The 13789-nt window shown below is 57.5% G+C and overlaps 1 protein-coding gene across 1 annotated transcript in view; it reads right to left on the reverse strand.

Moving 5' to 3' along the window:
- RAB11FIP4 (RAB11 family interacting protein 4) overlaps positions 1 to 13582 on the reverse strand; it is a 37351-nt gene extending 23769 nt beyond the window's left edge. Inside the window, exon 1 of the mRNA XM_040641024.1 lies at positions 13333 to 13582. Within this exon, the coding sequence (XP_040496958.1) occupies positions 13333 to 13509 (177 nt within the window). The 5' untranslated portion in view covers positions 13510 to 13582. The remainder of the gene's footprint in view (positions 1 to 13332) is intronic.
- Between the last annotated feature and the right edge of the window lie 207 nt (positions 13583 to 13789).

Raw genomic sequence — 13789 nt, forward strand, 5'->3', positions numbered from 1 at the left:
GATTTTAATTCATCTCTCTCGGTAACTGATGGAGCAGGCAAACAAAAGAATTAGAAGGGAGACGGAAGGTGTGAACCACGCAAACGAGACCCGATGCACATCGCACGCTGTCCCCAGCTGTAGAATAAACCATTGGAGGGCAGATTGAGGAACTGGAGGCTGGCACAGTACCAAAGAACCACTCGACGCCCTCCAAACACCCTCTATCCCCCCCAGTACCTCGACCGTGGAGAAAATAGGCTATTGTACCTTTAATACAGTGGTCAAACTTAGCATCACTAATTGGGAACACTGAGACGTGGCCTCCTGATGGGACACAAGATGAAGGACAGAGCCTCCCCTACTCAATTCGAATCAGGCCTTAAGATCTAACCCCTACTAGGGGCACCTGGGAGGCTCAGTTAGTTCTGCGCCTGCCTTCAGCTCAGGTCATGATCCCAGGGTCTTGGGACCGAGCCCCACGTCCTCGGGCTCCTTTAGTGGGGAGTCTGCTTCTGCCTCTGCTCCTCCCCTCTACTTGTGCTCGCTCTCTGGCTCTCTCACTCAAATAAATAAAATCTTTAAAAGGTGCATTTCTAACAAGTTCTTGGGTGATGCTGATGGTCCCAGGACCACACTGTGAGAACTGTTGTTTTAGATTAATCAAGAGACAGAATAGCTAAACGTTAACCTTGATTAGATCCCAGCTCAAACAAGTAAGCAAACCGCCACCTTGCTAGCAGGACCTACTGGGGTCAAAATGGAAGCTAGAGTACGGACTAGATATTGGGTGATATTAGAGAATGATGCTTGCTAATTGTGCTTGCCAATAATTATTTTTTTAATGATTTTTTATTATGTTAGTCACCATACAGTACATCCCCAGTTTCCGATGTAAGGCTCGATGATTCATTAGTTGCGTATAACACCCAGTGCACCATGCAATACGTGCCCTCCTTACTACCCATCACCGGTCTATCCCATTCCCCCACCCCCCTCCCCTCTGAAGTCCTCAGTTTGTTTCTCATAGTCCATAGTCTCTCATGTTTCATTCCCCCTTCTGATTACCCCCCTTTCTTTATCCCTTTCTTCCCCTACCGATCATCCTAGTTCTTATGTTCCATAGATGAGAGAAATCATATGATAGTTGGCTTTCTCTGCTTGACTTATTTCACTTAGCATTATCTCCTCCAGTGCCGTCCACATTGCAGCAAATGTTGAGAACTCGTTCTTTCTGATGGCTGAGTAATATTCCATTGTATATATTTGCCAATAATTATGAAGGAGAAATATCCTTAGTTTTGGTAACACCTTGCCTAATTTTCTTTCAAATGGTTTAGGGAAAAAAAGTTACATGGAGAGATAAAGCCAATATAGCCGCAGCACTGGAGGGCAACTGGGGTGTGTAAATCCTTGCTGGGGCTGTCTTCCCCCACAACCAGCTCCATCCTGGTCTGCTGGGGTTGCAGGGGCCAGTTTGGGCTCCACGTGAAACACTGTGGGGGTCCTCTTGTGTGGCTGAGGGAGACCTGGCCATGGAGGGGCTGGATGCTGGGCTCTGGAACCATGGGGGCTGGGAGGGGGTGCTTCAGGCAAAACCTTGGGGAGTTACACACATTTGGCGGCCCCACCCTCAACGGCTTCCCATAATTGGTTCTCACAGGTCTTACTTTTGTTTTTTCAGTATGGTAGCAGAAACATACATACATAAAACATGAAAGAGAGTTGCCCCAAACTTGCTGAACTGGTTAAGGAAAAGTGTAAAATCTCTGACAAGTTTAGCTCCATTTAAAAGGAATAGCCATTCTTAAAGGCGGCCAACACCCCAGAGACAGAGTCACAGGAACAGGGAGCCTGCTGGGCCGACACAACCCCAAGGGTCAAAAACCCCACGAGCTGAATGAGGAGGTTCCGAATGATCAGATCAGGTGGCAATGGTGGCTCAGGCTCTAGAAAGCAAACCGTGAGTCAGACACTGGAACCTTCCGAAGATAGCACTTGGCCAAGAGCCACCCCAGTGGGCCCATCATCAAGAGTGGGCCTGTGTCTGCGGGCCGAGCTGCCTCCCATCCCCTCCACTCAGGGCCCTCCCTAGATGCTGGGCTCTGCTCACAACCCGCGTTCTCCTCCCCTTGGAGGACGGCTCCAGAGAGCTTTCTGTTGTGGGATGAACTGTGTCCCGTCACCCCTCAAATTCACATGTTAAAGTCCCAACCCCAGTACCTTAGAGTGTGACTGTATTTGGACATAGCATCTGTAGAGAGGCAATTGTATTAAAATGAGGGCATCGTGGTGGGCCCTAATTCAATCGCCTGACATCCTTATGAAGCGTAGGAGATTAGGACACACACAGACACACACACACAAACCGTGTGAAGACAAAGGGAGAAGACGGCCATCTGCAGGCCAAGGGGAGAGGCCTCAGGAGAAATCAACCCTGCTGACGTCTGGATCCTGAGGGCTGGCCTCCAGAATTGTGAAAAAATTCATCTCCGTTGTTCAAGGCAGTCGGTCTGTGGTACTCAGTTGTTCGCCGGCCCCCACCTTTTCCTTCCCCCACTCGGAAGCCTGTATGGAGACCCTCGGCCCCACCGGGATTTGTCCCCCACCTTCCCACCCTGATCATAAAGGCGAATTCCTTCCAGGTCAATTCAGTTCAACCTCCAAAGAGAACTGCTGGATCTCTAGAACCTCGTCAAGAGACTGGGGCTTCATCTGTCTCCTCTCAAAAGAAACGTTGCCTTCTCTCTCATGCTCACTTTGAGAGACTGCCACTTCTAAAGCCGTATTCTGCCGAAGCTAAGTTTGGTGATCTGTAATGACCAGGATGATGTTTCATAAACACGCCACAGATAAATCTAAGTTCTCTCTAGTGTTCCCCCAATCCTACAGGTATCACATTTTAATTTTAAAGGAAAGCGTACATGGAGTTCAGCCAGAGACCTTTAAAACTGCAAAGGTGATTTCTGTTTGCCCGGAACTGTATTTAGTGTAGTTAGGATACAAATGTAGAAGTGATTTTACCTAAACAGTGACTGGTTTACAAGAGAAGAGACCAGCAGTTAGGCCTGGAACCACAGGCCCGTGCCCAGGCACAGCCCCGGAAACAGTCTCACCCGGGGCAGGCCACCTCTGTGGCCAGGAGCTCTCCGTAATTGAGCAAGATATTACCAGTTTCTCCATGCCAGACGGTATTTTGGGTGACTTGAAATCCAGAGCAGACTTCTTCCCTCCACTGTGGTCAGTTTGGGAAGGAGGGCCCTCACCACTCCTGGGACACGTGGGCACCTTGCTCGGCCGGGACCCCAGCCTCCCTCCGACACGGCCAGAACTGGAGCCCGCCTCCCCCTCCAAGGCCGGCTGTGCAGGGTCAGGCGGGTCCTGCAGCTGCATCTGGCGAAGTGACCCATCTCCAAGGAAAAAACCAGCGGGGAGGTGGCCCCAGGGTGAACTTCTGTTCCCGTAGGGACCAAGCCCTTGACGGGGTAGGGCGGTCCTAACAAAGCCCTGCGTCCCAGATCTGAGTGCCTCAGGAAACCTACCTCCTGAGCAGAAAGGATCCCAAGAGGCCATCTGGCCTAACCCCTGCCCCCAAACAGAGCCAACAGTCTTGGTTTTCAAGTGAGAGCGTGGACTTAAGAGGCAAACTGTTGGGGATTAGGAAAACAGAACTTAAATTGCTTCCACATCTGGAAACCAAGCCCAGCAGCCAGCCCCAAGAATTCCAGGCATGTCAGCTGATGGAGAAGCTGCAGGTCCATGGAGGTGTTTCCTGTGAGGCGAGTCCCCCCCACAAGCACCTACCCGAATCCACAAGACCAGTCTACACCAAGAGGCCGGCTGGGGGAAGGGGACCCCCGGGAGCACCCACCATGCGGCCAGTGTCTGCTCTGTGCTTTACCGAGGTGGTCTCACCTCCTTCCCCCAAAGTGCCTGCACGAAAATACGGTCTCCTCCTTACAGGTAAGGACCCGGTGTCCATGGAGTTGAATCCACCTCTCCCTGAGGTTATGCTGCGATTTTTCTCTACGGCCCTATTGTCACACAAAAAGGTAGAGCCACGTGAGCCTGACCCAGGAACCCCCGGACATCAATCACCCCACCTAAATTCCCAAAAAAGATTTCCCAAGTGCACGCTGGGAAGCAGCAGTTCCCACCCGGCCACTGGACCTGCTGCTCAGAAAACCACAGCCAGGGGTCGGGCAACTCAAATGTCAAAGGCGAGTAACAGGCTGCAAGTTGAAAGGGGCACACATCAAGGGCTCTCCTGGCTCTTTGAACGGGCAGCTATTTTGGGCTACAAATTATAGCTTTTAAAGATGTGGCTGTTTGAAGTGAGGGCTTAATTACTCACACAGTCAAGAGTTTGTGGGGCTCGCTTTGGGGGCTCCATGTTTTACCATCATGCCAAGGAGGGCATAGAGAGGAGCCTGGGATGGGCCGGCAGTGGCCCGGGCCAGCTCTGCTGGGTAGGGGGAGCAGTATTCCTTCAGGGGGCACCCTCAAACGAGGGGACGTGAACTTTCCAGGGAGAGGCCATGGTCTGCCTCAAGGACAGCACACCTGAACAGAGCTACCCGACCATCTAGAGCTGGGCCAGGGACCCACCTCACCCCCTTCTTTGCACAGAAACCCTCAGGTTGGGAAGGCCAAGCAGAGTGTGCCTGCGTTCACCCACAGCCAACGGCCAGAGCTTCCAGGGCAGACAGACTGGGATCAGGCAGGCCATGGACCAGGCAACTCCCCCGCCCCCTCCCACAGCCCCCCTGCCTTGACTTTTATAACCTTCAGGCACCTCCCATCAGCCCAGAGCCCCAGCAGTGCTCCCAGCAGGCTCCGTTCAGGTGCTCCCTCCTGTCCTGCCTCTGCCAGGTCCAGCTCCTCAGGCCGGGTGTCCTCAGGGCTGCTCGCTCACACCCAGGCTCACCAGAGCCTTGCTGGCCAGAGTGCAGCCACAGCCCGGGGAGGCGGAGCCAGCTCGGGTCCCTTCCCAGGCTGTCCCACAGTAGGAACAGGTGAGAGCTCTGGGTCTGACCATGGGGCTCAGAGGGCAGGAGGTGCCCAGAGTACAAGGCTATGGACCGTCCATCAAAGAACTCATGAGCTCCCCAGTGGCCACAAAACCAGGCCCTGTCTGAGTCCAGCACACACAGCCCCGGCCAGCTCATCTCATCCTCAGGACATGATCATGCCAATCCCCTCCCCTTGTACCCCAAGCTCTGGTCTCACGTGACCACCACCTCCACGCTTTGGCTCCTTATGCCCGACCCAACTCCTCCCCATGCCACGAAGGGCTATCCCTAAACAAGCCCGAGTCAGAAAGTCACTGTGTCCGGGAGGCCAGTCCTTCCCCTCCCTGCACACCTCCCCCAGCCCAGAACCGAGCAACCAGAGCCCTATAGCCATCCTAGGCACAAGCCCACGAGCACTTCTCTGCTCCCATGACTCTCTCCCCGGGACACTGCGCAAGGCGGCCTTATCTTCACCTCCCCAGCCCCTACCTACCACTTCAGGGAGAGAGGGATTACCCAAGGGGGAAATTTTCCCCTCCCAGCATTGGCACGACTGACCCACTGGTTCCCCCTGTCCCCAGTAAGGAGCTGTGTGGTAGCCTTGCTTCCTGGGGGGGATCCCAATGGGGCCACCACACCAGCTGGGACGGGCACTCTGTAACAAAGTTGTGCCCCAACCCCAGCCCTGTTTCTCTCAGGGCTGCTGAATTCATCATACCCCCTGTCACACACAAAGGACATGGGTCCACCCTTGTGCCAGAGCCCAAATAGCACATCATCAGGGAGGGGGCTGGGAACCCCGCCACCGTACACAAAACTGAGGGAGGTTGGCTGCCGGCTTTCATCAGGATCTCGAGAGAGGGAGAGACAGAGGGACCTGTGATGAGAACGAGGTTTGAAACCACCGCCTGCTCTGAGAGTTTCCCTCCAGCCAGCCTCTCTCGCTGAGGCCCTGGTTGGGGTGGCCCACTTTCAGCCGGGTATCCCCACGTGGCTGTCATCCAGCGCCTCACACTCAGCCCACTGCTCTCTCGGCGAGCAGCCCGCCTTGTCAACCTCACTCCCCAAAGGTGCGGAGGTCCTGGCCGCTCACCCCATTCCCTCCCCCAGGCTAGCCGGGCTGCCCGATGCATCCCGCTCACAGTGGTCCCTGTGCCTCCACCCCTGAAGTTCCCTGCCCCGAACTCCTCCGTCTGTGTCCCAGAGCCCTAAAGAAACATAAAGTGGTCTTACTCATTTGAGGAGGACCAGGACAGAATACATCTATTAAGCACTCAGTATGTACCGGGTACTTTTGTGCATCGACCACCATTCAGATGGGAAAATGCAGGCTCAGAGAGGTTAAGTAACCTGCAAAAGGTCACACAGCCAACAGGGATGGGATGTGAAAAGGTCTGATTTTAATGCATCACAAAGGGTACAGAAAAGACTGACTACTCTCGGTGATGGCAGTGTCCAACCTGGAGTGCTGGAACAGCCTCTCGGGTCGGGCCATGGAGGTCACAGGCACAGGAGGCAGCAAGGCAGGTGGCACCGAACGTGGGCTTGAGTGGAAGGCTGCAGGGACCACAGCACACGAGACCACGGATGACCGCCGGCGGAGGCTCCTGGGGCCTGTGCCACCCTAGCCACGAGGCAGAGCTCCCCCCCCCCATGGGGAGCGTCAAAGAGGCTGCATGTGGGGCGATTTTACAGAAAGGGAGAGGAGAGAGACTGGAAGGGGAATGGCTAAAAGGAAACACATGTGAAAACGAAAACTCGGGCAAAGTGGGAAGAGGAGAGAAAGGAAGGGAAGGAAGGAAACATCATAAAAGATGATGTTCAGGGATGAGAAACTGAGTCAAGAAGCCCTGATAATACCCCGCTCCCTCTGCTACCCCGGGAAGGCCAGTAACCCGCTCTCTGCCCTCACTTTCCCTCCTGGTCTAGTTGGAACAGGGCAGTGAGACCTCAGATGAGACCCAGCAAGAGAGAGACAGGGAAAGACGGCTTACACACCATCATGACAACTGTGGAGCCAGGATCCACATCTGACAGAGGAAGCACGTGAGGCTCAGAGAGGTTGCTCTTCTCCCCCAAGGTCACACAGCTGGTGCGCAGTAAAGCGGGAATCGGAGCCCAGGTCGGCCTGGGGTCCAACCTCATTCCCCTGAACCACATCATAGTGAGCGTCCCCTCACATGACCCTCCCAACACTACAAGTGGCTGTACTCCCTTCCTTGAAGAAAGCGGGCAGGTTACATAAGCTCTCTAGAGGTTACCTAGTTTCTGTGTTTCATTAAATCCAAGATGCCTTTGATTTTAAGATGCACTGTTATTCCACGTACACTGAGAAAGAAACAGTGCTGCCGATGAAACGACAGCACACCAGCGAATGGACAACACGTACCAGCTCGAGATGCTAAAACATGGGGGGGAAAGTGTCTTAGAATCTATGAAATACAGCGTGACTATAAGTGGGGAGTGGGGAGTCAGGCCCAGTTCCCTAGACTGTGTGCGGGACTTGGGGGATGGAGGACAACTCCTCGCGTGCACGTGCACACACACGTGCACACACACACGCCCGCCTGGCTGCTGCGAGATCCTTCTTTGCTAATAACCGATGCAATCTCGCAGATAATCACACAAAAATGTGCGGGCCAGACCTGCCTGTCAACGAGAACCCTCATTTGACCAGGAGGCTTTCATTCGAGGTTACTTAACATTAGCAGCGAGCAGGGCCCGGTCACCACTCACCTGCCTGCCGCCCGGCCTGCTCCGCCTCCGGGGAGCTGCAGACCGCGGAGCAGCCGAGCTAGACCAACAGGTAGTTTTGCTCCTTGCAACACGGCCAAGGGCAGTCACGCAACAGGGCCCGGAGGCTGACAGTCCGCACCTCTGTCTGGCCCCTCGCCCGATCTCCCGGGACCTGAGGGCGGCCAGAGTCTCAATGTTTTAATAAGACGCTGGGGGCCGGCAGTGGCAGCCGGGCACACTGCTCCAGGCTGGCTTTCTAGCCGGCACAGGCAGACAGACGGACAGGCCCTAGCTGCCGGCGAAGACAGGGTGGGCAGAGGGGCATCCTCCTCCCCTTGGCAGGGTAGGAAGGAAGGATCAGGTGCGCGGCCCCATACCAAGCCCCAGGGAGCTGCCTGTCACCTGGGGACGTGCCTGGCAGCTCACTCCCAGATCGCCACGCTGGGCGCCAGCCCGAGTCTGCATCTGCAGAGGCGGACCTGGTTTATCTAAAAAACACAGCGGCGGAGGAAGTGGCGTTGCCCTCCTCCTGTAAAGGCCCTCATATCCTGGAGTTTCTCCTCCACCACTTTCCTGCCTCTGCTCGGACGTCCCCCCTGCAAGAAATTCTGTTAGAAATTCTGTTAGGCGCGAAGGTTATCAGTCGCGAGAATCAAACCACCAGAAGCTTGCAGGGAAGCTTAGCTCCCTCAGATGCCAGGCAGGGTTCGAAGTGCTTCTCGTACATTTACGTGGGGATCCACAGAAGCACCTTCCGAGGGAGGGACTAGCATCGTCCTCCTTTTACCTAGGAGGACCGCGAGGCACAGAAAGGGTAAATAGTCGGAGATTCCGCAAGCAGCCACTGGCCGAGGCAGGATTTGAACACAGGCTGCCTGACTCCCTGGGCACCAGGCTATCCTGCCCTCTGGCTAACCACACGCACCAGGCGCCACCGAGCCCGAGTCAGAACCCACTCTGGGCTTGTCAGGTGGCAGGGGCTCATTTTACCTTCCCCAGCAGCCCACAGAGGCCCGGGAAGGTGAGGCGGCTTGCCTGACGTCCCAGACTGAGCAAGCCACAGAGCCAGGGCCTACACACATGTGTTTCCTGGCTCCAGAACATTTTTTTCTACTTGAAGAAAACAGGCACTGGGTGGCTGAGCCCGGGAGGGAGGCACCCGTGTTTGGAGGTGGGTGTCTCTCCAAGGAAAAGCAGTGAGCGGGCAGGAGACAGCAGCTCCTACTATCTCTCCAATCTGAAGAGGGAGACTGAAGTCAGGCAGAGAGTAGACCCTGCCCCCACCCCCGCCCTCCACCCCAAGTCCGCTGCAGACCACACGGGCTCCCGCAAGCACAGGTTCCCTTTTCACGCTGCAAGACTTGCAGAGCGCAGAGGACGGTGGGGGTGACGGCAGATGACTCAAGACAGCGAGAGCTCCCACCCACTCTCCCACACTCGAGTGCCGTGCGGGCCTTCCTCTTTCTGGTCCCTTAAAAGAGAAAGGCTCCCAGAAGCAGGGCCACCACTATTAGTAATAACTGCCACGGAGCTTTGTTTTCATGTGAATCGTGTTTACATTGCTGGGAAAGAACCCACTTGTCTGGGAAGATGAAACAGGTTGAATCAATTAAGAATATGGCCAACAGTCGGAAAACTTCCCATTTCTTGAAGGAAGTCGAGAAGCGGGGTTGGAAACATTGGTGTTACTAGTACCAGCCTGCCAGAGGGGGCCCGGGCCAGAGGTCACGCAGACCCCACAGCTCTGGACCTCCACGCAAAGCTCCAAGATGTACACATTTCTGGTTGCCCCCTTTTTCCCTGTGTGAACACACACACTCTCTCTCTCTGTCTCTCTGGGGGCCTAGGCTGGACAGAGATCAGACCCAAAGCTCCTGACCAGGTAGGCGAGTAGGCTGTTCAGAAGACCAGGGCCCAGACGTGCGCTGCCTGTGGAAGCGAAACGAAGGCTGGAGCACCTTGGGGCTTGGGGAGGCCGGGAGCCCAAGAAGGAGACAGGGGAGCGGGGGCAGCCGTGGGAACAGGGAGGTGGCCCTAGCGGCGCCCTCCTGCTGACACACCACCGTGCATCCATCACCAGGCAGGATCTGTGTGGTGGAAATAACACCCGGCAAGAACGGGTTCCACGCTCACAGGGACAGGCTTCTCCGACCTGAGCCAGGCTGCGAGCAGGAAAGTCCACAGCAGCAATGGCCACAGGCACACATTTCTCCAGAAATGCCTCAGTGCGGGATGCGGGGTGGCTCAGTCAGTTTAGCGGCTGCCTTCAGCTCAGATAGTGATCCCAGGGTCCTGGGATCGAGTCCTGCCTCGGACTCCCTGCTCAGCCGGGGAACCTGCTTCTCGCTCTCCCGGTCCCCCTGCTTGTGCGCTCTCTCTGTGTCAAATAAATAAGTAAAATCTTAAAAAAAAAAAAAAAAAGCCTCAGTGCCCAAATCGCTCAAAAGCAAGGGTCTGCAGAGGGCAGAGCAAGGGAGTGCGTTTTGTGCCCATGGATTTCTGATCTCGACTGTGTGCTGTTCGTCTCCTCCCATTCTCCTGGGGTCCAGGCACTCCCTTGGTGGCATGAGAGGCCCCCCCGATCCCTGTGAGCCAGTGCCCCTGCCCCTGCCTTGATCCCTCCCCCATCGAAGCAGCCTCCCTCATCAGCCGTGGTACCACCTCAGGGCTTTTGCAGGGGCGGCTCCCTCAGCCTGAACCTCTTTAGTCAAGAGGCCACCTTCTCATCGAGGGCTTCCTGCCCACTCTAAATCCACAGCACCCACTGCCCTGCTTGCAGCCCGGCCGCCACCGTCCCCCCCCTCCCCCCGCCAGCCGCCACGCTCTGCACGAAGGCACGGACTGCTGCTGCTGTTTGCTGCTGGACCCGAGCACCCAGCACCGAGTCTGATGGAGGCAGTGCACGTGCTGGACAACGTGCTGGGCGGGGGCAGACCCGGCAGCGGGAAGACCCAAGCAGTCTTCCTCCTTGGAAAGGCCAGTGATGTGACACCTTCGATGCCCCGTTCCTGAGTCAAGAGTGAACACAGCAGACCCAGAGGAAAACAGAGCCCACCCCCAGGGGTTCTCCACGGCTGGCGAAGCCAAGGCACTGACGGAGCCCCACTGCCAACACCAGGCAGCAGGCAGACCAGATAAAGATGCTTTCTTTTCAAAATGCACTGAGCCCTATGCCAAGAGACAGAGAGCAGGGCCAGAGAGTGGGCACCCTGTGCCCAGACCGTCCCTCCCCCATCCAAGGTCCTGAGATGTCTACCTTCCAGGAATCACTCACCTGATATTTTATTGGGAGCCTTTCCCACCCCCTCCACCTCCACCCCCTCCACCTCTACCTCCACCCTACCCACAGCTAAAATGTATAAACTGAAGTAAAATTGTAAGCCAGATCAGCTGTGAAACATCCCTTAGCATAAAAGGCCAGCTCAGAAGAGGGACTGCCAGCCCTAGGGAAGGAAGTTTCTAGTCACCTGGAGGGGAACGGGGGCGGGGGGGGGTGCAGGAGGGTGGAGAGACAGGAGGACTCCAGAAGGGCTGAAGAGAAAGTCCTAGACCTGGGGGACGCTTATCCCACCGGTAGGGCAGGGGGTAGCAGGTCACAAAGGGGCCAGTGTGCTGAGGGAGGGGAAGAGCGCTCTAAAGAGAGGGAAGGATGGGCGAGTGTGGGGGCCAGGGGAATATCCACTAGGAACTTCTCGGGCTGCAGCCCAGAGCCTCCCCAAGGCAAGCTGCTTCGGGCGATTTCTTCTTTTCTTCCCTTACTTGACAAAAGGTCCTTTTAAAGGTAGTCTCTCCTGCTGGTCTTCCTTGGGGCAAAGGTCGTATCTCCCGCTGGCTCACCTGGCCTGGCTACTCAGGTCCCTCCCTAGGCACAGTCTTATCTCTGCTGGCCTTAGTCGGGCACCCCACCCCCTCCACCAAAGCCCGGGTCCCCCAAATAACAAAGCTGTTCCCCAAGAGGCATTCCCCAAGCCATGATGCCTGCTGCAAGTCCTAAGTTCTTCCCTGGCTTCCCCCATTCCTCCAGGCCACGCACCCCTCCAGTGAAGTCACAGGGACCTCAGAGACAACCCAGATCACAGTGCCTAAGGGCTCAGGGCAGTTGGGCAGGGAACAATTCGGCCCAGGTTTTCAGTCTCCCTACAGCCTGCAAACACCTTAGGGGCAGGGAAGTGTTGCTGTATACTAGCTCCTGGGCACAGAAGCGGCATTTCATGGATGCCAGCTGAGCAGGGTCAGGTTTGGGCCAGTCTATCTGGGTAAGCTGGTGCCTGGCTTAAGGCAAGACCCCAGTCAATGGCAGTGACCCAAGGGCTCCACCAAGGCTGAGTTGGATAGTCACAGGGAGACAGAGATCCCTACAGCAAAGATCTGATATACGCATAACAGGTCACCTCCCTCCCTTTGAGATTACCTTTTCCCTAACCTGGCAGCCACATTTCACCAGGGGAAGGACCTGGGGATGCCCCACCCCTTTCTCTGGAACCCAGACTATTAGCACCTGCCTCCACCAAGAGAAGAGAGGGGTTTGGTGGACCATCAGAAACCAACCCAGGGGTTTGCCAAGGCAAAAAGTGCAGGCTGAGCGCAGGAATCCGGCCCCCTCACAATCCTTTGAGGAGGCGGCCTGTAAATAAGACGAGGAACACTGGCTTGTCTCTCAGGGCGAGAGATCTGTCACCTACAGTCATCTGTGGGAGCGCAGGGCTGGGGAGAAAGATACATGGAGAAAGAGGTACACTGGAGGGTGTGCACAGATGAGAAGGACCACCGGGCTGAGTCCCGACCGGGTTTCCATAGCACAGACACGGCTGGTTCTCCAGAGCCTGCTCCGCCAAGACCTCAGAGACGCTAGTCGCCTGCAGAGAAGCGGCCGTGACAACCGCAACTACTACGTGCAGGCTCTCGGGGCCGGAGGGCAAAGAGCTGGGACTCCGCACACACCTCCGGCCTCGGCGACGTCTCGGCGGGAAAGGGCCAGGGCCCCGTCCCCAAGCCCCGGACGAGGCTGGCTCTCCCTTTTGCCCGGCAGAGCCCCCTCGGAGAGGCGAGGGAACCCGGGAACAGGCTCGGTGCAGCCGCCAAGAGATACGGAAAAACTTCGCCCGCGCACAGCCCCCTCCGGGACTCGCCGGAGCCAAGGGCCGGGAGCTGGGACAACACCGGCGCCGGAGGGGCAGGCGCGCTGGGAGCGGAGGTGGGACGCGGAGGCGGGGGGTCCCGAGGAAGGCATCCAGGCAAACCAGCCCCCTGCCCAGCCCATGAGATCCCTCTAAAAATACTTTCGGAAACTGCGCGGAAGAAGCGGCCCCTTCTCCCGGCGCCCCGGGGCTAGCCCTGCCCACCCCGCACCTGGGAGCCGGCAGAGGGCCCGAAGGGGGCAGCGCGGACAGAGGCTTCTCTTCTGTGGCCCAGTGCGCGGGGACGCAGGTAACCCGACCTCCCCGACCAGGGCGGAGAGGGCGGACACTCCCGGGGCGGGAGCAGGGCGCCCAGGCTGCGGGCAAAGTTCCGCGCTCCGGCAACTTCCCTGACTCCGGGACGGCGGGCCCGGCCAGGTGCGCGTCGCCGGTGCCCCGCGAGCCCGAGCCCCTCGGCCGCCGCTTACCTGGCCCCCGGGGGCAGGCGGGGTGCGCATCCCCCGTCCGGCGACGAGTCGGTGCGCTGCGGAGGGGCGAGGAGCGGGGGGGAGCGGGCTGGCGGGCTGGGCAGGGACGCGCCGGGCAGCGCGGAGAGCGCAGAGAGGATCCCCGCCGCGCCGCGGCCGCTCGTTAGCTTTCCGCATCAGTTGAAGGCGCCGGCCCCGCCCCCACCCGCGCCCGTTGCCGGGAGACCCGCGTGGGCCGAAGGGCTCTTTGTATCAAAGCTGCCGTGACATCACAAGGCGCCCGGGCTCGGGGATCGAAGGGGCGGGGCCTCGCGCCGGGGGCGGGGCCGGAGGAGGAAGCCGGGTCTGGGAACCCGAGCCGCGGGGGGCGGGGCCCAGGTAACCCCGCCCCCTAAGGTAGGGGCAGGTGGCCGGGGCGGTGCCGACCAATGGCGGCGCGGCCGCGGGGCACTACCCA

The sequence above is a fragment of the Ursus maritimus genome, unplaced genomic scaffold (assembly GCF_017311325.1).
Source record: "Ursus maritimus isolate PB19 unplaced genomic scaffold, ASM1731132v1 scaffold_24, whole genome shotgun sequence".
Taxonomy (NCBI): domain Eukaryota; kingdom Metazoa; phylum Chordata; class Mammalia; order Carnivora; family Ursidae; genus Ursus; species Ursus maritimus.